Source organism: Microcaecilia unicolor, chromosome 1, assembly GCF_901765095.1.
Source record: "Microcaecilia unicolor chromosome 1, aMicUni1.1, whole genome shotgun sequence".
In the NCBI taxonomy this organism is placed as follows: domain Eukaryota; kingdom Metazoa; phylum Chordata; class Amphibia; order Gymnophiona; family Siphonopidae; genus Microcaecilia; species Microcaecilia unicolor.
In genome coordinates, this window is record NC_044031.1 from 489,989,150 (window position 1) to 490,015,341 (window position 26,192).

Here is a 26,192-nt window from a genome sequence, read left to right on the forward strand (position 1 = left end):
GTGGTGACAAGAACTTCCTGTGAACCAGGGCTTCCCTATTGTTATGTTCTTTATGTAGGTTCCCCTAGATGCAAGAATAAAATTTCAAGTGCTTTGTTTGCTGTTTCAGTTGGTACAGCCCTAGATTAACCATTAAGCAAAATAAGCACATGCTTAGGGCACCAAGGGAATGGGGCACCAAAGAGTTTTTTCTCCTAGGTATCATTCCCTTAACTCCTTCAGTGCCATCTGTCACACCCATTATCCAACATGAATGTCAGTGTTTTTCTAATCATGATTTTTCTATCTATCTATCTATCTATCTATCTATCTATCTATCTATCTATCTATCTATCTATCTATCTATCTATCTATCTATCTATCTATCTACATACATACATATACATACACGATGTTTTGAAGAATATATTTCTCAGCACTTATTGAGTCTTAATGTCTTTTCAGATAAGCAATAGAAGGGTTGAGGGGCACCACTTTTGGGCCATGCTTAGGACATCAGTTGGACTGAATCTGGCCCTGGGTTGGAGAATCATATGGGACAGAGAAAAACTGTTCATAAATATTATAATGTGAGCATAACAATATGAGGAGGTACTGCATTAAGTTATCTGGAAGACTCATGTTCTGAAACTAGTAAACAATAAGGAGTGGAAATTTGGTGGGATAGCACCTGAACTTTGGAATAAACTACTATGAGAACTGAAAGAGGAAAAGAACTATGTAAAATTTCTACAAATCTTAAAATGTTGCTGATCAATATTCAGCCAGCAGTGGTCAGCATTTAAATGCTGACTGTGACTGGCAACATTAGGCCCAGATATTCAATGCTGGGACATGTCCAGGCGCCTACACTGAATATCCAGGTATGATCGCACCATTTCTTAGTCTCTAGTCCTTAAGCGGGTCCTGGCCAATATTCAGCTGGGGCCTGCATAAGACACTTATAAGGGTCCTGGCTGAATACTGGCTGGGAGCTGCATAATGGGATATCATCCACCTCCCCCACCATGACCCAATTCTCCCTCCTGACCCCCTTGAAAACCAGTTAAGCACCCCCTACATGACCTGATCCCCCTACCAACTGCCTCTAAATCATTCAAGCAACCCTCCCACACATGACCCAATCGCCTTCCAACCAAGAATACTCCCATGTCCCAAAAGCACCCCCTCCAGGCCTACTTGAATGGTCTAGTGATTAGGGAAGGCAGGGGTGAACACAATTCTCTCCTGCCCCTACCAACTCCAGTGACAAAATAGCTACCGTGATTTCTTGTGACGAGGTTAGGAGAGGGGATCGGGTCATGTGGAGTATGCTTGACTGATTTGGAGGGGGTCAGGAAGGGGGACTGGCTCATGTGGGGGATGCTTAAATAATTCAGAGGCGGTCAGCACCAAATAATGCTGGCATCCACAAAACTGCCAGCTCCTTTTTGACTCCACCCCCATAACACCCCTCTTCTGCCTGGTTTTAAGATGACTTGTTAGTGCCGATATTCAATGGCATTGACCCATTAAGTTCTGCTGAAGATTGGCGGACGGTCTGCCGAGTGTGGTTTATGCAGGCAGGGCCTCTTCTATCCACTTAAATCACTTTGAATATCAGGCCCCTGTTTTTAAAAAAAAATATTTGTATGGGTGACTTTCTAGAGGATGGTGATCAATGGTGCAATAGCATGTCTTAAGATTCTATTTTATATTTTTTCATCTTAATTATTTTGCAATATAATTTTGGTCTTATATATACATTTTGTGAATAAGGAAACAACAGGGCAATCTATCTGTAAACTCCAAGATGTCAAAAGGATAGAGCAGAACAGACAAAAACAGTCCAAAATAAATTTATTAATGGTTAACAAACCAACAGTACTGTCATCTACTATGTTCATAGAAAATATGATTAAATTATCTTTTCTTTTTACTAGCTAAAGTTCTAAAATAAATACACATTAGGTATCCTAAACATTAATAAATAGTTCACAGATGATATGTCAGGATAAGTTATCTTTATTGGGTTTGTACAGACAGAATAATAGATACAGCTGCTGTGATTCAGGTTTGCGAATCTATGGAGCTAACACCTGACTGAAGATCCAGGCTGATAACCTGCAAAATCAAGGAAGACTTATGAAAACAAAAAAAGGAAAGATACTGTAAGTATGCATGCATAATTCTACACTCTGGCCATGGGCCAGTCAATATTCAAAGCAATTTAAGTGGGCAGGAAAGTCTCCTGCCTACTTAAATCACACTTAGCAGGCCACCTGCCGATATTCAGCAGCACTTAACTGGGTGGTGCCACTGAATAATGGCTCTTACTAGCCATTTGAAAAGTGGGCAGGAAAAGGGCATTCTGGAGTTGAGAAGCTGGGGGCTATGCGGGTGCTGGCAGTATGCAGTGCCAGCACCCGTACAGTTAAGCAACCAAACAGGACCACATAAAAAACAGTCCTAATTTTGGTTGCTTAGCTATGTGGGTGCTGGCATTGAATATCAGCCAGCACCTGCATAGCTGTCTGTCAGGTTGAAGCTCCCCCTCCTGCCATCCCAAAGTGGCTCTGAATCCCCCTCCTACTCCCTGAAGTGACTCCAAGCCCTCCTCCTGCTCCCAAAGCGGCTACGAACCCCCATCTCAACCCCTTCAGGACCCCTGATTCCCCCTCCTTCCCCCTAAAGCAGCTCCTAACCTCTTTCTTGCCCCCTGAAGCAACTCTGGATCCCCCTCTTGCCCCTCCAAGTGACTCCAATTCCCCCTTCCACCTCCCAGGAGTTCCTATCTTTCTTTCCACTCCTGGAACAGCTCCAAAGTTGGCTTTAATTTTCACATCCAGGAGCATGCAGCCTAATGCTCCTGGGCAACATCTTAAAGGGGTTGGAACTCAACAAATAGAAGAGTGCTCTCCCCCTCCCTGGCAAAGATCCCCCGAATGTCCCCACACCAGCATAGGCCCTCCTGGACATTTGTTAATCCTCGGTTGTAGTCTCGCAGTACTGCTGCTAGGGGTCAAGCCATTATATAACAGCAAAACCCCACTAGATATTACTAGCACCTTTTTGAACTCGATGCTGGCAGATGCTGGAATCTAAGGGATGCTTCAGATCCCTTAGATTCCCAGGAATTGACCATCCAGAGACCTATGAGGGGTTGTGATGGGGATTTTCTGGGAGGTTTTGGCTCAGGGGACGGGAAGAGGGCGAGGGAGGAAAGGGGAACATTTTTGTATTTGTCCCTTTAAGAAAAGCACCCCAGGAGCATCAGCATGGATATTAATGGTCCCATGCTTCTGGGGAGCAGAATAACACAGTTTGTGAGATTGCAAGTTGTGTTATTCATTTACTGCAGGAATCACTAACTTCTGGTAATGAGTTACAGCAAGTTAGTAACCCCCGTGGAAAATTAAGCTGCAGTGTAAATGCCATATCTTTCAGCAGCTTAATAACTTCTGCCCTGAGTCAATATTCAAACAGCAGTTATACATTTTGCGCCATGCTAAATATATATAACAGCTTACATTTTTTTGATACCTTGTACCTATAGTACTATACAAAAATCCACCATGGGGGTAATGCTATAAGAAGCCACCTTAGATTTATGTGGCAAGAATGCATGTAAATACCAGTATTAAAGTCATGTATATATGCATATTATCTCATATCCACATAAATGATCATTTTCCAGCTACATGCCATTCTGTAAGTACACACCAATATTCAATGGTGTGTACTTTGCAGGTGGGCATTCTCATGATAGAACGTGCGAGTGGCACATATTTACACACCTACATTATAAAATACCTATTATTCCATAAGGAAATATAGGTATCCACTTTTCTTGGAAGAGTGGAGGAGTAGCCTAGTGGTTAGTGCAGTGGACTTTGATCCTGGGGAACTGAGTTCAATTCCCACTGCAGCTCCTTGTGACTCTGCGCAAGTCACTTAACCCTCCATTGCCCCTGGTACAAAACAAGTACCTGAATATATGTAAACCGCTTTGAATGTAGTTGCAAAAACCTCAGAAAGGCAGTATATCAAGGCCCATTTCCCTTTCCCTCTTTATAGAACAGGCACATTCTTGGTGTCTAAAAAAAGCACTCCTTTATAGAAATACCATCTATAGGTTTATAATGCTATAAGTAGAGCAATAGGGGCACGTCAAGGGTCTTCTGGGTTCATGGCTGCAAATATGTATAGATCAGAGGTTCTCAACCCAGCGCTCGAGACACACCAAGCCAGTCAGGTTTTCAGGATATCCATAATGAATGTGCATGAGAGAGATCTGCATGCACTCTCTCCACTGTATGCAAATCTAACTCATGCATAATCATTGTGGATTGGCTAGGTGTTTCCCGGAGACTAGGTTGAGAACCCCTGGTATAGATTATACATATACAGTGGGGGAAATAAGTATTTGATCCCTTGCTGATTTTGTAAGTTTGCCCACTGACAAAGACATGAGCAGCCCATAATTGAAGGGTAGGTTATTGGTAACAGTGAGAGATAGCACATCACAAATTAAATCCGGAAAATCACATTGTGGAAAGTATATGAATTTATTTGCATTCTGCAGAGGGAAATAAGTATTTGATCCCCCACCAACCAGTAAGAGATCTGGCCCCTACAGACCAGGTAGATGCTCCAAATCAACTCGTTACCTGCATGACAGACAGCTGTCGGCAATGGTCACCTGTATGAAAGACACCTGTCCACAGACTCAGTGAATCAGTCAGACTCTAACCTCTACAAAATGGCCAAGAGCAAGGAGCTGTCTAAGGATGTCAGGGACAAGATCATACACCTGCACAAGGCTGGAATGGGCTACAAAACCATCAGTAAGACGCTGGGCGAGAAGGAGACAACTGTTGGTGCCATAGTAAGAAAATGGAAGAAGTACAAAATGACTGTCAATCGACAAAGATCTGGGGCTCCACGCAAAATCTCACCTCGTGGGGTATCCTTGATCATGAGGAAGGTTAGAAATCAGCCTACAACTACAAGGGGGGAACTTGTCAATGATCTCAAGGCAGCTGGGACCACTGTCACCACGAAAACCATTGGTAACACATTACGACATAACGGATTGCAATCCTGCAGTGCCCGCAAGGTCCCCCTGCTCCGGAAGGCACATGTGACGGCCCGTCTGAAGTTTGCCAGTGAACACCTGGATGATGCCGAGAGTGATTGGGAGAAGGTGCTGTGGTCAGATGAGACAAAAATTGAGCTCTTTGGCATGAACTCAACTCGCCGTGTTTGGAGGAAGAGAAATGCTGCCTATGACCCAAAGAACACCGTCCCCACTGTCAAGCATGGAGGTGGAAATGTTATGTTTTGGGGGTGTTTCTCTGCTAAGGGCACAGGACTACTTCACCGCATCAATGGGAGAATGGATGGGGCCATGTACCGTACAATTCTGAGTGACAACCTCCTTCCCTCCGCCAGGGCCTTAAAAATGGGTCATGGCTGGGTCTTCCAGCACGACAATGACCCAAAACATACAGCCAAGGCAACAAAGGAGTGGCTCAGGAAGAAGCACATTAGGGTCATGGAGTGGCCTAGCCAGTCACCAGACCTTAATCCCATTGAAAACTTATGGAGGGAGCTGAAGCTGCGAGTTGCCAAGCGACAGCCCAGAACTCTTAATGATTTAGAGATGATCTGCAAAGAGGAGTGGACCAAAATTCCTCCTGACATGTGTGCAAACCTCATCATCAACTACAGAAGACGTCTGACCGCTGTGCTTGCCAACAAGGGTTTTGCCACCAAGTATTAGGTCTTGTTTGCCAGAGGGATTAAATACTTATTTCCCTCTGCAGAATGCAAATAAATTCATATACTTTCCACAATGTGATTTTCCGGATTTAATTTGTGATGTGCTATCTCTCACTGTTACCAATAACCTACCCTTCAATTATGGGCTGCTCATGTCTTTGTCAGTGGGCAAACTTACAAAATCAGCAAGGGATCAAATACTTATTTCCACCACTGTATAGCACCAATATTCAGAATCTTATTCATATATCATATATGTTGAAGCTCCAATATTCAGAAACTCTACATATATATATATACCTAAATGTATAATTTATATTTACATATTGAGTGGTGCTAGCTATATGTATAGTGTCAATAAATATAGGTATAATTTGAGACATTTAGATTAGATATTTCCAATTACTACCAAGATGTACTGAAAACTGATTCCCTAAGTTTTTTTTTCAATCAAAGCAAATTTTGGGGCTGTAAACGAAAGCTTAGCATGCGCTAAACTCTAAGAAGTCCATTACTAAGCTTTAGTAAAAGGGCCTCTTTAGAAAATACTTTGAATATATTTGCATCAGAAACTGAGAGAAAGAAAGTAAGAGAATGAAGGAAAACTTTCAAATAAAGCAGATTTAAACAAACAAAAGTGACAACAACAAATTAAAGACTTTTTAAGAATGATTATGGTGCTTATTTTAGAAGGGCTATTTGGATTTTAGATATGCATAAACCATCACTTAGATGTTTATATTGCATAAATGTCTAAATTCTGATTTTAAAAAGCTGAAATATAAACTTCTAAATATAAAACTCTAAAATATGCATATAGCAAGGTGGTGTGGTTGAGGGCATGTTCTGAGTAGGCCTGCTGAGTAAGCATTGCATTACGTTTGTCACCACACAACACTTTAATTTGTGGTTTCTCTTTGTTTACTGCTATTTCCATCAGAGCTGCTTACTGCACATTACACTTGGTCATTACAATTGCATATTACAACTGGTGATACTCTGACCCCTGAGGCAGGCACTTGTTGCCAAAACACGGATCCTGGAGTTTTGTTGCATCATTCTCTAATAGACTTTATATGGCAATTAGAGAAATATTGGTTTGATTATTTGATTTGTTGTTGATTAAAGAGCATTTTTAATTGAGACCTCTAGTGCTTCTTCTCTCCTCTGTTGGAAAACCATGGTCCATCCCTACTCTGTTTGCCTGTTTTGTTTGACTTTGTGTAGGGTGGTTAATCTCCTTTTTTGGGGGCCTAAAATATAACATTAACTAGGCAGCAGTTTCAGAAGGGGAATGCGTGTCTATGTCCAAAAAGATCAACATTGGGATTTACAGCTGCTATCTGGGATATCTAGGTTTAAAGAAGTCCTCCTGTTGATCAGCACTTCACTGGAGGAATTAAGGGAAGTTGCCCCATTAACCCCCTAGCAGTTGATGTCCCCCCAACTGAAAACATAACTGGCATCGAATACCAGGCTCTGTGACAGCTTCAGGAAAAATAAATGTTTATGTTTATGTTGCAATTCCATTACACAAACATGTATGTGCTAGCACAAAAACATCTATGTTGCCATGTTGACCTGGAAACCAAAAACATTGCTTATAAAGTCCACAGACTAATACACTTTTATCAACCACAAGTGAATAAAATTAGATTCTGACAGCCACTGCAAGTGACTTTCTGGAGATCCGCTGATGAAGGTATGGTGAAACGGGTGACAGTCAGGATCTAATTGTTTGAGATAAGTGTCACTGCAGTATGCTTTACATACATAGCTGCTTGAAGTCATATGAAATTAGACGGCATTTCTAAGAAAATAATTAGGGACACCAAATATAAATAAAAGTAATTATAAGTGACCTGCACAAATTAAATGTGGAAAAATGTTCAAGAAACTAATTTAAAAATTATGGTGGAGGAGGAGGTTTTTGACCTATGATTAAATTTGTCGCTGAAAGCTCATTATCCTGACCCATCGTCTACAGGGCACGTAAGAATACTTTGCGACATCTGAGGTCTTTCCCTCCTATTATAAATTTAATGTGTGTCAATTTTGTTCATTTGTGGTTGATGCCATGTTGACCCATCTATATTTTAGACATTTATATTTCCAAAATGGATTATCCTACTGCACGTAACTAATAAATAAACGTCTATTTTATCATGTATTTTAGAACAGGCTCTACATCGGAAGATCCAGTTCTAGAATATGAGTGGAACTTGAGACGTCCAGATCTGGATGTCTCAATTTTAATTTGTATGTCCTTTCTAAATATATTCTTACCTAGGAAGTTCATTGTTTCTAGCAGTTCTGAAAAACAAAAATGAAGGAATAACTTCATTGGAAAGAAGATTGAAACGGCTGATTAAATACAACTTTGGTAAAAATTACTTATCTGGCAGTAATTGCTGTGATACTGAAAACCCTGCAAAGGAAAGAGAATATTGTGTTAAAGGTTGGACATATAAATGAAATGCTACTTATTTATGTCTAAATAGAAAATGTTTTAACTTACCTATTACTGGCAATGCTTCTTTTTATAAATTAATCACTTTTCAGCTTACCTAGTTAACCAACCAAATAACATTTAGTAACTTTCATTTCTGTTTTGAGTGTGAATATCATATTACAATCATTTTATTCATAAAATTTCATTTAAAAAATTCTATTTAACCCCACTGGAATTATTATAAGAAACTGCCTGAAAAGGTGGCAAAGAATGTACACACTGAGCGGTTACATCTTGGTAAGCCTAATCTTACTTTACATCTATTATAACACATTAATCCACCAGCAGTAAGGTTCTCTGCCCAAGAGGATCTGCACTAGACCTGGTATAATAAAATGTAAATTACTCCTAAAGAGAAGATGTATAGGAATTAATATAATACTTCTCATACAGGGGCATGTTTACTAAAGTGTGATAAGATTTTGCAAAGGTTATGATACAGTAAATGCAAAGCCTGTGCAGTAAATATCAGGGGTATGGTGAGCATCTGCCCCATTGCACCTGGCAGACTGCATGAGTGCATCAGTGTTATCTCCTGAAGCATTTATTAAGGCCTCATACATGAATCTCAAATCTCAGTCTCCTTAGCATCATGCACCCCTCCCCGACCTCCAAAGTATATCGGCATCACGTCCACTTCTCCTTCCCATATCAACCTGAACAAAATCAGCATTATGCCCCTTCTCCCATCCCCTGAAGCACAAACCCCTGCCCTAAACACTTTAGAACTCCCCCCCCCCCAACAAAAGGCAGCCTCCCTTTCCTCTCCTGGTACCTACATAGAGGGGCTCCTTGGTGTCTAGGATCTCAGGGCTGGAGCGATCCCCAGCAACTGGGCACCCCTGAAAAAGGACATAAAATTGTTGGGGGTGGTTCTTGATACCCAGTATAGTATGAGGGAACAAACTGTGAGAGTGATTCAATCCTCCTTTCAGCACTTATGCTTGTTATATAAATTAAAACCGATGTAGACTTTGAGGAATTTTAGGAATGTTGTACAGAACACGGTGTTATCAAATTTAGATTACTGCAGTGCTCTTTATTTAGCTGAGAGTTTTTCACCTAGTAAAGGGCCATCAAAACAGACATCATGTTATGAGAATCAGATGCTCAACATTCAGAGTTTTTATTTTTAAGTACAAAGGTTATTTTAAAACCTTAATTAGGTTGAAACCTGGGAGCTTTTAAAATCTTTTTTTTTTTCCTGTGCATAGATCAAAAGAGAAAGATGGTATGTGGGAACATGCTCCTTCTGTTTTGTGGAATGCAGTGCTATATTATAAAAATGCACTTGATATTGGTGCTGGGAAAAATAAGCTTGATAAAGAATGCAATATTGACATTCCATCAACCCAGTGCTATAGACCATCCTCGGAATTGCAAAAATTAAAGAACGAAAATAAATAGCAGGCATAGGATGACCCAGGTCTCCATGATAACTCATCTTCAAATGATCATAATATTTAGTATGGATTCAGGAGATAGAAGCCCAACGCATATCCCTGTAAAAAGGCCCGGGTTTTATTACCCAAACGAGTAGCTGGAACTTGCAGGTCCAATGAGGAAATATAGTGAGGCACTTTTAAATAGGCAAATATCTGCTGGATCCAAAGCTACTCTCTGCTGCACCTCTTCAAAATGTAAAATTGATCCATCCTCATGTAGCAAATGTTCAATACGTGAAATATACAGACAAAACCAACACTTAAACACCATGCTGTCCAACCCAGGGGAGAAGTCTGCTTTGCCCACTACGGAAAGCAGATCACTGCTATTAGGATTTTGCCCCATAAGCATAAAAGAGCCCTCCAAGAAAAACGTAAAGGCCGCAAAAGAATATTAGACCGAACTTCACCAAGAAGTAGAGAGCCCCACCCATACAGTAAATAAAGGAGATTCCAAGGCTGGAAATAAGCTTTTTCAAACCTTATATCCATGACCTCACTTGTGTCTAATAACCAATCGCAAAGATGCCGCACCATAGAAGCCAAATTATACAATTTTAAATCTGGTAAACCCAAATCCCCCATCCCCAATTATCCAACAGATAATCCCATTGCGTTTTTAGATTTTTTCCCTTCCCACACCCAACAGAACCTCCCCACTAATTGCCTTAGGGCCAAACCATCCCTACTCAAAATCTGAAGGGGAAGTAAGTGTAACACATATAACCAGCGTGGAAAAATAATAAGAACATAAGAATAGCCATACTGGGTCAGACCAATGGTCCATCTAGAGAAGTATCCTACTTCCATCTGTGGCCAATCCAGGTCACAAGTACCTGGCAGAAACCCAATTAGTAGCAACATTCTGTGCTACCAATCCCGGGGCACACAGTGGCTTCTCCCATGTCCATCTCAATAACAGGCCATCATACGAAAAACACATATTTTCCCCATTAACGACAAGGGAAGATGACTCCAGCATTCTAACTGATGCCTCGTCTTGTCTCGTATTTATTTATTTATTCTTGTATCCCACTATTAACCAAAAACAAGTTTTGGTTCAAAGTGGCTTACAATTTACATTTTGGTGGCATTACAATAGTGTTGTACAGTATGGAGAGGGCATCTATACAATAAGCGGTCCACATTGAGCCTGTACAGTGAAGACAGATTCAAAGGCAACAAGATACCCAAGTAGCGAAAATACTCCTCCGCCCACTTCAACGGAAAAGAGTCCTCCCAAATCCCCTGAAAAGAGTCAGAATCAGTCAGAGCTTCAGATTTAGATAGATCCAACCAGAAAGAAGTCACCATATTCTCAAAAACTTTCCAAGAGAATCAAAAATGAGTCCTGAGGTTCAGTGAAATAAACTAATAAGTTTGTCCACAAACACTACTATTTTAAGGAATTTTGGGGTTATTCTGAATCTCTGAAGCAGGGGGTCAAGGGTTAACATAGAAAGCAGGGGCAATAATGGACAACCCTCTCTGGTGCTTCTCCAGATGGCAAAGGTATCAGAAAGCAGCCCATTAACCAAAATACACACCTGCAGAGCATGGTAAAGTGCTTGTATAGCTTGAAAAATGAAACCCCAGAACCAATAACCATCCAAAACTCAGTGCAAAAAGGACCAAACCACCCAATCAAAAGCTTTTTCTGTGTCAAAGCAAATTAGAAGGGAAGGGATACTGCTAGCTTTTACACGCTCCATTGAGGCCAGAAGTTTACACATGTTGTCCTACCACTCACAAAACTCACCTGAGAATCCACCATCAATGAGGGTAGTACATGAGACAACTGATTAGCCAATACCTTGGCCAACAATTTAGCTTCATAATTAAGTAAGGAGATAGGGTGGTAGGATTCCAGAAGAACAGGATCCTTTCCCGGCTTCCACAAAACCACAATTGTAGTCGAAGTTAATGAAGACAGTAAAGCCTCTGCCCTATGATAGTATTAAATGCCTTTATGAGTGGATATATAATTTCATCGTTCAACAACATATAGAACTCCCCTCAATACCCATCTAGGCCAGGTGCCTTACCTAAAAGGCTCTGCTGAATATCACAAGCAACTTCCTCTGGCACAATGGGAGCATTTAGCATGTTCCGGATCCTTCTCTGTGATCTTTGGGAGGTCCACACTAGACAAATAAATATCATTGTCCAATGGGTCAGTACTAGGTGCCGAATACAGGGTTTCATAAAAGGTTTGAATAATCTTATTAATAGATTCATCAGTGTGTGCCAGCACCCCCAGGGGTCGCTTAGGGCTGTTGTTTTATCAACCCGGCTAAAAAACCACTGCTGTTATTGGTGCAGTTATATAGGTGGTATTTAAAGTAAACCATCAACTTCTGTGCTGTTTGGTGAATAAGAGTATTTAAGGCTTGTTGGTGCTCCAACAATTGCATCTTATAATTCAAAGTATGGTTCCATCCATATAAGCAGTGCAGCTGAGTGACACTGTGCTCCAGTCAAAGAAGCTCACGATCCCTCGCTCTCCTCTGGAAGATAGAATAGGCAAAAATATTGCCTCTCAATACTACTTTTGCAGCCTCCCAGAACAGGACTGGATCACTCCTATGTTGTTCATTGTTGCCCTCAAAATCCTTCCACCTTGATAATAAAAACTCATGAAATTTTCCATCTTTGTAAAAGTTAATGGAAAACGCCAGTGACAAGGAGCAATCAGGGCAGTGGAAAAAGTAAGGCGCACCTCAACCCTGGCGTGATCCGAGATCTCCAGTGGACCAATCACAGATGCTGACACCTCAGTTAGGAGGGCCTGGGAGATTAAAATATAATCAATCCTGGACATAGTGGAGTGAGCCCTCAAAATGGGTATAGTCCCCACTCTGTTGGATGTAAAGTTCTCCATATATCCACCACATCCAGGACCTCGCAAAGCCAATGAATTCCTCTAGCAGCCCCCACTACAGGCCTACCAGTTGAATGACAGGATCATGGATATCTTTAAAATCTCCACCCATTACCACAGGTACACTGCCAAAACTGGACAGTTGGTGAAGAAGTTTACTAAAAACATTTTTGTCATAATTATTAGGAGCGTACACATTACACAGCACCATAACCCCACCCTCAATTGTAACCAATACCAAGAAGTAGTGGCCCCAGCATCACAAATAATTTTATGAGTCTCTAACATCCTTATGTACTCACTCTGCTGCTCCCCAGTATCTCTCCACACTCGTCCTTCCCTACACCCCTTCCCGTGCACTCCGCTCCATGGATAAATCCTTCTTATCTGTTCCCTTCTCCACTACTGCCAACTCCAGACTTCGCGCCTTCTGTCTCGCTGCACCCTATGCCTGGAATAAACTTCCTGAGCCCCTACGTCTTGCCCCATCCTTGGCCACCTTTAAATCTAGACTGAAAGCCCACCTCTTTAACATTGCTTTTGACTCGTAACCACTTGTAACCACTCGCCTCCACCTACCCTCCTCTCTTCCTTCCCGTTCACATTAATTGATTTGATTTGCTTACTTTATTTATTTTTTGTCTATTAGATTGTAAGCTCTTTGAGCAGGGACTGTCTTTCTTCTATGTTTGTGCAGCGCTGCGTACGCCTTGTAGCGCTATAGAAATGCTAAATAGTAGTAGTAGTAGTTATGTATTAAAATAATCATACCTACTTTATTGTCAACAGAAAGGAATCATAATAAGAACCCACCCACCATTTCTGAAGCTTGCCATGTTCTTTAGCATCTAAGTGGGTTTCTTGAAAATAAGCAACTGTCTGGAGAATTTGGTACTGTTTTATAGATGAGTGGACACCCCCTGCATTCCATATGACTACCTTAAATGATGTCAGCTCAGTAAAAGAGCCACGGTCAAGAGAGAGATAACTCATAAAACAGTCTACACCCCCCTCCCCAAAGTTAAAATCATCAGCGGTGATAAAATAGCCCCTCTCTGCCCTGCACTCCTCCATAGAAAATACCCCCAAAAAAGTAAGTCTGAAACTTCTTTCCTCCTTTCCTCCCCAACCCTCCTAAGTCTATAACCCCCACCTCCTCAACCCTTAAACCTAAGTCCTCCTGTATACCTTATCCCAACCTCGCTCCACCCTCCCTCCCTCCCTCCCAACTCCATCCCAGTCAGCACCCCAATCGATGCTACCACCTCAGTACCTCAATTCTCTCTAGATACCAGAACTACTTACCAGCTCAGAGACCTCCCCCCCAAAAAAGCCAAATCATGAATCGACTACCCACCTCTCCCCCACCAACAAACAACCCCAAGAACAGCAAAATTGAGAGAAAATGAAGCAAAAAAAAAAAGGCAAACAGAAATGTGTGTATAACAAAGGCATCTCTAGCCACTTTATAGACAACAATAAACAAACCAAAACCACACTAACTGCAGGCATAGAGCTGGATAAGGAATGAAGAAAATAAATTGCTGCGAGTGTCTCTGTAACACTGTCAATAGACATACAAGCATCCCAAAAATCTTCTGCTACTGGTGACAGAAAAAAATGCTACTCCCAGATGGTGGGCACATCAGCGAGTACACCGAGTTGACTTGCACATACCCAAGTCAATAACGGAGCAGAAAATGTAAACAGAGTCTCCAACACACCGTTCCCGCCAGCTAAGAGATGTGCACTCCAACTTTGAAAATCCAGAGACCAAACAAAGTTCATAGCAAGGAGTCCTTAGATATAAATACCTCCCAAATGGTCCCCCAAGCAAAATGAAGAAAATGAAAGAAACAAACAAACCGCCCTGCTCCCATATACCAAAGATTAGAGCCACAAAATAACTGGTTAGTCCTTGTTGCTCTTTTTCCAACCAATGCACAAATTTGCTGGTGTCCTCCAATGTATCATAAAACGTTACGATGCCATTGTGGAATATCCTTAAACGTGCAGGGTAGAGTAAGCTAAATTGAACTTTCAAGTTTACCAAACAAGAACAGACTGGAGAGAATGCTCTGTGAGCCTGAGAGACCTGATTAGAGAAATCTTGAAAGCAGAGCACTTTAGCCTGATTGTATTCCAAGGACTTACCGCCTTTGAGAGCCTGTAGAATCTGCATTTTATGTACATAGTTTAAACGTTTAAAAATGATCACTCTTGGGTGGGAACTGGCATCTCTCTTCTGGCCCACCTGAAGGGCCCACTCTATATGTAAAGGTCCCACTGAGTCCTCAATCTGCAATGAAGTCACTAGTCACTTTTCCAGAAAGCTTCTCAGATCACCCTCTGCAACCAGTTCCGACAAGCCCATTAAGCAAGGTTGTTCCACCTAGATCGATTTTCCAATTCCTCCATCTTGTCCTCTACACTACGGAGCCACTCCCAAACCAGTGGTGGTTCACTATCCAGTGCCTGTACTGTAAACTCCACCTATCTTATTCACTGTTGCACGTCTTGCAGATTTGTAGCCAGCACAGTAAAACACTGTTCCATAGAGTCCAGCTTATCCAAAACCACTTGCAGTTGCTGTTCACCACATGTTCCACAGCCACCTTCACATCAGGTGTAATTTCAGCAACCCACTTATTTATTTATTTTTGTGGATTTTTCTCATACCTTTTCAGTAGTAGCTCAAGGTGAGTTACATTCAGGTACACTGGGTATTTCCCTGTCCCTGGAGGGCTCACAATCTAAGTTTGTACAGGAAGCAATAGTGGGTTAAGTGACTTGCCCAAGATCACAAGGAGCAGCAGTGTGATTTGAACTGGGCACCTCTGGATGTCAAGACTGGTGATCTAACCACTAGGCCACTCCTCATTACTTGAAACTTGGTGTGGGTGAAGGACGTGCACTCTTGTCTGCCATCTTAATCTCCCCAGGCTGACAATTCTCCTTTCCTTCCTTTGCTGATTTTGAGGCCATCGGGGCTAGAACGCACTCAAAAACAACAGTGGAGGGAACCAAGAGTCAACACACTGCTGCACGATCAAAAGGTAAGCAATTTGATGCCAAAACATTGCTGATAAACAAGAGAGAATCAGGAGCAGCAAAATCACACACCCCGCTGCTCCACAGAACCACCGGATGTCTCCTTGCTTTTTTTTTTTTAAATCTTTGTCTTCCGGCTGTGTGTTTGTATATAGACGAGTCCTGTTAAATTTATTCACATGTTTAATTGCCTTTTTGATGTGCTGACATCACAAAATTTGAAATATTGATGTTCCAAGGCTCCATTACAAGTAGCAAACATAAGTCCATTTTACAACCTGTGCAGTCTTATATAACGTCTTTGAAGGAGTCCAGACACGGCAAATCTATGATAGACTCAGTTCGTAAAACTGGATTTCAGGGGTTTATGGTTTGCATTGACAGTTTGCTGATGCTCTATGACTTCCTGACTGGTAAACCTGAATATCAAATGAGATTCCTGTGTGCCTTTAAAGTAAGCCTAGATCATTTGTAATTTTTTTTTTTGGCAAAGTTCGGTGTTTCGGGGGCTGTAACAACAACCCATCAGCTAGGCAGTTCATTGCAACTTATAGAAAAATGTTTGTGCATAATTATCTACAAGATATTATCCAAGGTAATTGCCTGCCAAGTATTACATATTTGGGGCATTTGCCTTAAACTTCGATGGTTTCAATTCGTTTATCCAGAGCATACATGCACATGGTATTGCTTTTTAAACCCAAAGGTGAAACCTAAGGGTGGCTGAACAATTAGGTATAAACTGTGTTGTTTCTGATTTTACTTGTTTTATTTATTTCATTGCATTTGTATCCCACATTTTCCCAACTCTTTGCAGGCTCAATGTGGCTTACAATACATCATGAATAGTGGAAATATATAAGAAAATAGACATTTAGTATTTTAGACTTCTTTGGGTCCTACTGATCAGTCTGAAGATAAATTACAGCAGAAGCAGGAAGAGATGACAGGAGATATGGGTGGAGTTTGGAAAGGAGCAAGGAATGCACTGCCTCCAAATTATCCCCAGGATTCTATATAGCGTGACTGAAATTGTGCATGCAAATCCAGTCGTATTCTAGATTTGCATGCACAATTTAATTATTTAACAAGCTAATCAGTGTGGATAATTACCACTTAACAAGCAAATATTGATACTAATTGGCATTAATTAGAATTTAAACGCACAACTTGCTAGGCATATTCTATAAAGTGATGCAAATAAATTCTAATGTGTGCTGCCGCAAAGGGGGAATGGCTGTGGGTAGAACATACGTGTTCCGAAAATCTACATGCACGGTTACAGGATACACCTGCTTTGCGCCTTAGGCACCAGTTTTACACCAAGTTTTACTTGGCGTAAATGGATGTGCCTAGAATTAGGCACAGGCATGGCAGCTAGGTGTATTCTATAAACTGGTTAGGCATATTCTATAAACCGCACCTAAATCTAGGCGTGGTTTACAGAATACACCTAGGTGGAAATATTTTCGGCGCTGATTTTTCAGGTGCCATATATAGAATCTAGTCCTGTATGTGTTTCTTGGTTTTGTTTCTTTCTTGGATCAGCTACTGAGTCCTGGCTTCCTTTCTAGCTCCTAGTACTGCTCTGCTAACCAACACCTGATTCAGCTTAGGGATTTTGGAGTGTGATCTATGTGGCTGCGCAGGGCACCATGAATAAAGGGGTATTTCTATAGTAGTGCCTCACCCCCATATCCTTCTAAACCATGAGGGTGATTCTGTAACAGAGTGCCTAACACAGGAGGGTAAGCAGGTGACAAAATATTCTGGGTAAGCAAGTGCTAGTATTCTGCAAAGAAAAGAAGGTGAAATAAAGGAAAGTAGGCACCTTCTTTTCTTTACAGAATACTAGTGCAAGTGGCAGAAAATATAACATGTAAGGTGCAATCACTTACACCAGCCCTATGGCTGGTATACATGCTCACGCCTACATGATAGCCAGAAGATGCATAAATTATAGGTTACGTGCGTATTTGCATGCATTGTTCATGCTCTGCCTGATCTCCATCCATGCAATTGCATACTGGGAAGGTACATACCATCAAAACATGATTCATACTTTTCTGCTAGCTGGTAATCTCTAAGAGGAGCAGGGGCGTATCTGGACTTCGCCGTTAGGGAGGGTCCAGAGCCGAGGTGAGGGGGCACATTTTACCCCCCCCCCTCGGTGCCGCTAACGACCCCCCCCCCCCCGCTGCCAACAATGACTCCCTGCCGCCATTGCCGCTGCCGCCCGCCATTGCCACCCCCCGCTGCCCCCAGAACCACCTCCAACAACTGTGGCCCGCCCGCCGATGACCCCCCGCCCGCCGTCACCGTGGCGTCGCCTACCTTTGCTGGCAGGGGACCCCAACCCCCGCCAGCCAAAGTCTTCTTGATTCGTTTGGTTTCTGAGTCTGTCTGACGTCCTGCACGTACAACGTGCAGGACGTCAGACTCACAGAAACAGAACGAAGCCCTGCAGATCACAAGGCTTCGTTCTGTTTCTGTGAGTCTGACGTCCTGCATGTTGTGTACGTGCAGGACGTCAGACAGACTCAGAAACCAAACGAAGAAAGACTTCGGCTGCCGGGGGTTGGGGTCCCCCGCCAGCAAAGGTAGCAGACGGCGACGGCAGGTTGACGGCAGGTTGGCGGCAGGAGGGGGGGTTGAGAGGGTCATTGGCAGGGGGGGTCCAGGGCCAAATTTACGGGGGCCCTGGCTCCCGTGGCCCCATAACAGCTACGCCCCTGAAGAGGAGATTTATAAATGTTCCTGTCGCCTACAACTAGGCAGTTCCTTATAGAATATGTGCAAGAAATTTTTGTGAGGCTGATATTTATGTGCAGAAGAATGGGCACCGAAGTGGGCTGACACTTTTGTTTTTGTGCGCATGCATCTGGCAGGGTCCCCCTCTCAATATGCATACAAGTTCTTTGTGCATAAAATTTGCATATACTTAGCTTGCCGCATGCACCATATTACGCTTGCGGTAGACGCAGACATCCACATGTGGGTTTACCTGCGGCTTTCTGCATCAGTTAGGTGGCTAAACCTTTTGAATATCATCCTTCATTGCTACTGTGGCATTTGTCTTCCCACGTTGCATATCACGCTCTGTTCCACATGCCATACAGCATACTTTATTTTAAAATTATACATCACAATGTCACACACATCTATCTCACTTACGGATATGAAAAAAAATATAGTTACTTTAAATATGGTCTTCTTACCACCATTTGCTTTAAGTTTGACGGGCATCAGCTCTTCAGATATTTTTCCCTTTTTTATGGCCTGTGCATTCAGAGGACACCCAGACAAACTAAACAAAACATATGATATAAAAAAATGTCACATGGCTCCAGTGATCAATCACTCTCTCAAACAGGTCTTTACAATGGTCAGAGATTGCATTTTTTAAAATAGATTTATACATTTCAGGTTGACTGACATAATGGCAGATTTGAGAAACAGCTGTTGTATTTTTTCCCCCTTATTTATGCCTTTCATTGTACAAGATCAATACTAATATAGAGTGGAGTGCTGTTTTTATAACAGGATGCCTATGTGAGAAGTCCAAAATGGCACCTATGTTAAGGTCCAGCCCCAACAGCACATACATACTAATGCATATAGTTACACCTTACCAAAGATGTCATGTTTGCATGTATCCCTTTCTCCCCCAAATGTGATAATCTCGTGTGCACATTCCAATGGTTCCTGTGCAACACTGTGTGCTTAGGGCCAAATTCTATAACTAGTGCTTAAAATCAGCGATGAAAGTTTAACAAGCTTAGCCCAATTCTATAAGGGGTATGTGTCCAGTATAGAATCCCGCTTAGTGCCTAACTGTAGACACTCGCAGTTAGGTCTATTAGCAGGTTTAGTTTTAGGCGCGATTCTATATGTAAGTGCATATATGCCCTCAAAACATCCCTAGCCACGCCCCCAAAGTTACACGCATTAGGATTTACACACAGATCGTTTTAGAATACGATATGTGCATACATCCTAATTAGTGCTGATAATTGGTTGCTATCACCAATTATCAGCGCTGATTGACTTGTTGTTGGACGCACATCCAATTTAATGCACATAACTTTAGGTGCCGTATATAGAATTTGCGCATTAGCTTATAGAATACAGACAGTTACACATGTAACTTAACTGGCATTAACAATAATTAGAGTTAATTGACACTAATTTACATTTACACATGTAAAATCTATACTGCATAATTGTAAGGGCACATGGGAGGGGCATGGGCCGGTCAGGGACATTCCAAACATTTACTCATTTATTTATTTAATTTTATTGATTTGATATACTGCTATAACTGACAAGCAGAACAGAGCGGTGAACACATAAACACAAAAGAAAGCATAGGAAAGGAACTTCCATATAATGGATAGGAAAGTAGACTCTCATACCAGCAGAAGAGAGTAGGTAAAGGGGAATTTGGAGCAAGTATAAAAAGCAAAGGGGGGGGGGGGGGTGCGGGAAAGAGGGTCACAGACCCACTTCAGGTGACATTACTAAAGGCCTGACCAAAGAGCCAGGTTTCAGTGCTGACTTGAATCGACGTACTGATATCTCACTTTGAATCCTCAAAGGGAGTTTATTCCAAAGATAAGTACATAAGTAATGCCACACTGGGAAAAGACCAAGGGTCCATCGAGCCTAGCATCCTGTCCACGACAGTGGCCAATCCAGGCCAAGGGCACCTGGCGAGCTTCGCAAACGTACAAACATTCTATAAATGTTATTCCTGGAATTGTGGATTTTTCCCAAGTCCATTTAGTAGTGGTTTATGGACTTGTTCTTTAGGAAACCGTCTAACCCCTTTTTAAACTCTGCTAAGCTAACCACCTTCACCAAGATCAGGCGCAACAAAGAAAAAAGTGCAATTTCAAGTGTGCTCGTGTTGGGCTTGTCTTGGCCTAGGCAAGACCATTCTATGGTCATTTAATGATCGGAGGATATGGACAGGCCTGTAGAGTATAGTCAGGGAAGCTAAGTAGAGAGGTAGGCCAAGGTGAAAAGCCTTGACAGTCTAAAGGGAAAGGGGATGGGATTTGATATACCGTCTTTCTGTGGTTACACTCAAAGCAGTTTGTATATTATTTACAGGTACTTATTTTGTACCTGAGGCAATGGAGCGCTAAGTGATTTCTCCAGAGTCACAAGGAGCTACAGTGGGAATCAAACCCGGCTCCCCAGTTCTCAGGTCACTGTACTAACCATTAGGTTACTCCTCCTTGTACTGAATTCTCAAAGGTATAGGGAGCCAGTAATGATCTTTAAGAAGAGGTGGCACTCGATTGAATTTCTTGACATGGCATATGAGATGAATGGCAGTGCTTTGTAATGATTGTAGTTTTTTGAATGAAGACTGAGGGGATCCTGTATATATAATGTTACAGTAGTCTAACTTAGCAATAAGCAATGCTAGGATAAGAGCATGCAGAGAATCATGATTGAAGAATGGCCTAATGCAACACAGCTGTCTAAGGGTAAAAAAAACCCAGATTTTATACAGATGCTATTTGAGGACCATAGGATAATTGGGAAACAAGTGTAATACCTAAGTAACAAAGAGTTGACAGTGGAGAAGGAAGAGCCCATTAGGAAGAGAGAGGAGTAGTGGATGCAGGAGTGGAGCATGACTGGTAAACCAGCAGGCCACAGTTTTATCTACATTTAGGATGAGTCGATGGGAAGCATGCCAGTGGGCAAAAGAATCTAAACAGGATTCGAGGGCAGTAAGGCACAGAGCATCAGTATAGTATAGGATCAGAATATCATCCACGCCAAAGTAAGATGAAATGGCAAAACCTTGAATGAGTGTCGCAAGTGGACTTAAGAAAATATTAAAGAGCAAAGGAGAAAGAATGGAGCCCTGAGGTACTCCACAGTATAGAGCTTGGGAACTGGAGATAGAAAAGGAGGTGAGGACCTTAAAAGACCAATATGATTGAAAAGAAAAAAAATTAAATACAGTTCCAGATAGACACAAAAAAGCAAGGTGGTTTAGCAAAAGGCAGTGGTCAATCAGATCAAATCCTGCAAATAAATCTAAAGAAATGGCAAGAGCACCAAAGCCTTTATCTAACTGTGAATGGATTTTGCTCAGTACGCTTATTAAGACAGTCTCCGTGCTGTAGTGGGGCTGGAAATCAAACTGCTTGGGGTGCAATGTGAGTGATTTTTCTGCAAAAGAAGCAAGGTGAAGAAAGACAATTTATTCAAGCATTTTCAAAAGAAAACACAGATTAGAAACTGATTGATAATGTCCGGAAACAATAGGATCACGTTAAGCTTCTAGAATTATGTCAGTTACACATGCAACTGTAACATTTAGTCACAGACACTTACACCAGCCATTGATATGGTGTACGCTGCTGGATCTAAATGTTGGCGCATAACTATGGACTTATGCTAGTATCCTATAATCGTAATTATCCCTCGGATTCTATATAGCGTGACTTACGTTGTACATGCAAATCCGTTTGAATTGGCATTAACTATAATTTACGTGCACAACTGTCTAAGCGTATTCTCTGCAACGTAGTGCACGTAAATTCTAAGTTGAATAGTTGAAAATGAGGCATGGCAATGGGCATGGAATGGGCGGATCATGGGCATTTCTAAAATCTATGTGTGTTGCTATATAATATACCCTGTCAGTGCCTAATTTAGGTGTTGGGATTTACACCAAATTTTACTTAGTGTAATTGCCCACAACTAAATTTCATCGGCACATGAACGCTCAGCAAATTCTATAATCCGTGTGGAAATTTAGGGTTATTCTATAAAGCATGACTAAATTTAGGCATACTTTATAGAATATGCATAGGCATGGTTTTTTTGGCCCTATATATATATATATATATATATATATATATATATATAATTTAGCCCAATATCAAGCTCATTTTCAAAACACTTAGCCTCCCAAAGTTCCATAGAAACCTATGGAACTTAGCCTCCCAAAGTGCTTTGAAAATATGCCTATATATGTAAATGCTGATATAGAATGTGTGCTTAGTGAGCAGCATCACAGCATCTAACTTTAGGAGACCTGTAGAGAATTTATCCCTATAAGAGAATTCTATAAACTAAGCTCCCACAGTTCTGTGCCCCTTGCTATAATACTAGCAATTATGTGTGTCAATGTACATTTACCTGCAAAAGTGCCAGCAGTGCTCCTAAGTCCTATTCTCTAATGACATGTATAAGTGGCATAGCACATAGATGCAAGGGAGCTTATATATGGGCAGGACATGGACAGGGCTGCCTCTTATGCATATAAATTACAGAATACTGTAATTTATGCATGTCCCTAATACATTTACATGTCCACAGTTGCACCAGCCATAGACTTGGCATAACTGTTGACATGTAAATGCTTTAGAGACATGCATAAATTACAATATCCTGTAATTTATATGCATAAGAGGGAGCTCTGCTCATGTCCTGTCCATATATAAGGTGTGGTAAAATCGGGTTATGTTAGCATTCTATAACAGAATCTAGGTGCCCACATGTTATAAAATTGGACTCCACCAAGTAAATGGAGGTACCCCTTATTGAATTGCCTCTATGGGGTGAATTCTATATATGTTGCTGAAAAAAGCACTATTCTATAAGCTGCACATAAAGTTGGGCATGGTTTATAGAATAGCGCTTATGCCCAGGAATCATGCCTAACTTTAGGCGCAGTCACATGGTACAAATGTACGTGCCCATATTAGGTGCATATCCCCGTTATTCTGTAAAAAGGCATGAACACACCCATTATGTCCACTTCCCCCTTTTCAGATTGCACATAAAATTTAGGTGTGGATCCCACACTTAAATGTATGCACACAAATTCTAATTAAATCTAATTAGTGCCAATAATTGCTTGTTAAAAAGCCAATTATTGGCATTAATTAGCTTGTTATTAAATTGAATGTACCCAAATTTGTGTGTGCAATTTTTGGCGACTTTTATAGAATTAGGGTGTATATGTATATGTGCATATTTTGTAAAAAAATTATATGCATACACTGTAACCCTGCCTCTGTTTTGTCCAAACCTGGGAATGCCTATACACAAATCACATCAAAACAGGCACATACTAGCAGTGCATGTACTTTTTATACAAATAAGTGAAAGCACAATTTTATAAAAGCCTTATCTTGATTGACAGGCTTACATGTGGAAAAAAGATTTATAAAAGTAACCCCTATAAGTACATAATGACTGACAGGAGGATTGGGAAGCCTGGTACTCTAAGGCAGGGATTCTCAAACCTGACCTAGGGATCCCCATCTACTTTGGTTTGAGGATAACCATAGTGAATATGAGTTGAATTTGAATATACTGGGTCTCCAATGTATGTAATTTTATCCTATACATATAAAAAACTTGACTGATGGTGAGAACACAAGGACCAGTTGGAAAAGGCCTGCTCTAAGGTACACCCTTGAAGGAAAATACAACTTGCAATTTCATAATAGAGAAATAAACACTTTCTAGTCGTGGCAAAAAGCTTTAAGTATTACACATCTATACATACTGTAAAAACCCACTGACATCAGTGCTCAGCATCACAAATACTAATGATAATGTCTACAGGAAGGCAAAGCCTTAAAATAAAACCCAAATATCAAACCAGTCTCAATACTTAAATCAGTGGGGGCTTCCAAAATAGATAAACACAATCCCAGCGCTCTGTATCTTCAACACATGTGACAGGTAGACTGTCCCTTCATTTAAATCATTTATTCAAAACTTGTCCAAACCTTCTCATTTCTTCCTCATTCAATTCAAAAAGCAATTTATACTTTCAGGACTTGCGTCAATGGCCCAGTTCCAAAATACAGTGATCTTCAGGGATTCCTTATTGTTTTATCCACTAGAACATTAACTTTTAGACCGGTTAAGAGGGACGTTATCAAGGTGCAGTAAAAGGCAAGCTTTTACCGCACCTTGATTTACCACAGAAGTCACCAACTTGTAGTATCTCTGTCCTATAGGTTGCAACTTCCATGGTAAAGAACTGATGCTGCCTGAGAAGCCACCTCATGCACAGTATTAGTCCGTTGGCCCAGGAACATCGGGCCAACAAGCTGCAGCCTAATGCGCCCAGGCCACAGTGTAAAGGGACCCAGCACCAGCTTCAATATGATTGGCGATAGCATGTTCCCCCCCCCCCCAAGCAGAATGCCACTTTAGGGCATCCCCCTCAACAAGCCCATATCCTCAAAGTGACCCCATAACCCTCTTCCCCAACCTGACTAGCCTCCCCTAGTGGCAGCCTCCACCACGAACCACTCCCCAATGCCTGAAACCCCCCAACCCCTCCTCATACCATCTTGAAGGCCACCGGGCCTACCATACTTGGTAGGATCAATGCCAAATTACTCCTATCGCATCACACAGTAATCCAATATTGCGCTGGTGACCCCTAGCAGTAGTCTCGCAGTACTACCATCAGGAGTCATCTTTCCGTATAAGGGCATGCTGCTTTTCAAGTATGGTAGGCCTGTGGGGCCTTGGAGAGCATGGAGGGAGGGTCTGAGTCAGTGGTTCATGGTGGAGGCCACCACTAGGGAGATAGTTAGATTGGAATGGATGATTTGGGGGTCACTTTGGGGGGGGAGGTGCCTTAGAGGGACATTCAGCATATTCGATACATAAATGTTAGCTCCTACTTTACAGAAACTTTATACCAGGTTTCTTAAGTCAAGAGGTCAAGTAGATACCTATTTTAATCCTATTTTGTAAAGGCATATAGGTTTTTATGGGTCTTTATCAAATACTAGCACAAAAGCAGCTGAAATTGCAGTTAAAATGTGGCTGCATACATTTACACCAGCCCAGGACCCGGTAGAAATGTACAACACTGAGTGCATTCACAGGTGTGTATTTTATAACCTATACATTGTACTTTATGACTCTACCCACGCTCAGTCCAAACTCTTCCCTTTAACACCTACACCTGGGTCATACAAAAGTACTCATCTACATGTGGGGTACTTTTATAAGAGGCATTTTACATGTGTATACTGGCAGATATGTGCAAAATTAATTCATAAAATAACCCCCCGAAGTGCAGAAGATCATTATTAGTCACAGAACAGTTCGACAGTGAACAAATTTCTACCAAACCAATTTGATAGGAATTTTAGCCCTGAAACACTAAGGGGCCTATACCCTAAAACCTATGCTACAATTTAGTTTGCAACTGCAAAAAAAACTGTGTTAAGAATAATCACAATATTAGCATACATGCTAGCTGGAAAAGTTTAGGGCAGGGGTTCTCAACCCAGTCCTCGGGCCACAACTAGCCAATCCAGTTTTCAGGATATCTCCAATGTATAAACTATTACTTTAATAAGTAAATCGGCTGCAATCTAGTTACATATATCAATACTGCAATCTAGTTACATATATCAATACCTTACCAAACATGTAATATAATATGTATAATAATTTCAGCCAGCTTTATTTCATAACAAAACACTTTTGCTTGATGCCAGACTTGAGAATAGTGGACTTAGAACGG

General features: G+C 41.4%; 1 protein-coding gene across 1 annotated transcript in view; it reads right to left on the minus strand.

Annotated features, from left to right (window-relative positions):
• Positions 1–26,192, minus strand: part of ST18 (ST18 C2H2C-type zinc finger transcription factor) — a 353,913-nt gene that overhangs the window by 33,171 nt on the left and 294,550 nt on the right. The window contains exon 18 of the mRNA XM_030190140.1: positions 18,871–18,959. Coding sequence (XP_030046000.1) covers positions 18,871–18,959 — 89 coding nt within the window. The remainder of the gene's footprint in view (positions 1–18,870; positions 18,960–26,192) is intronic.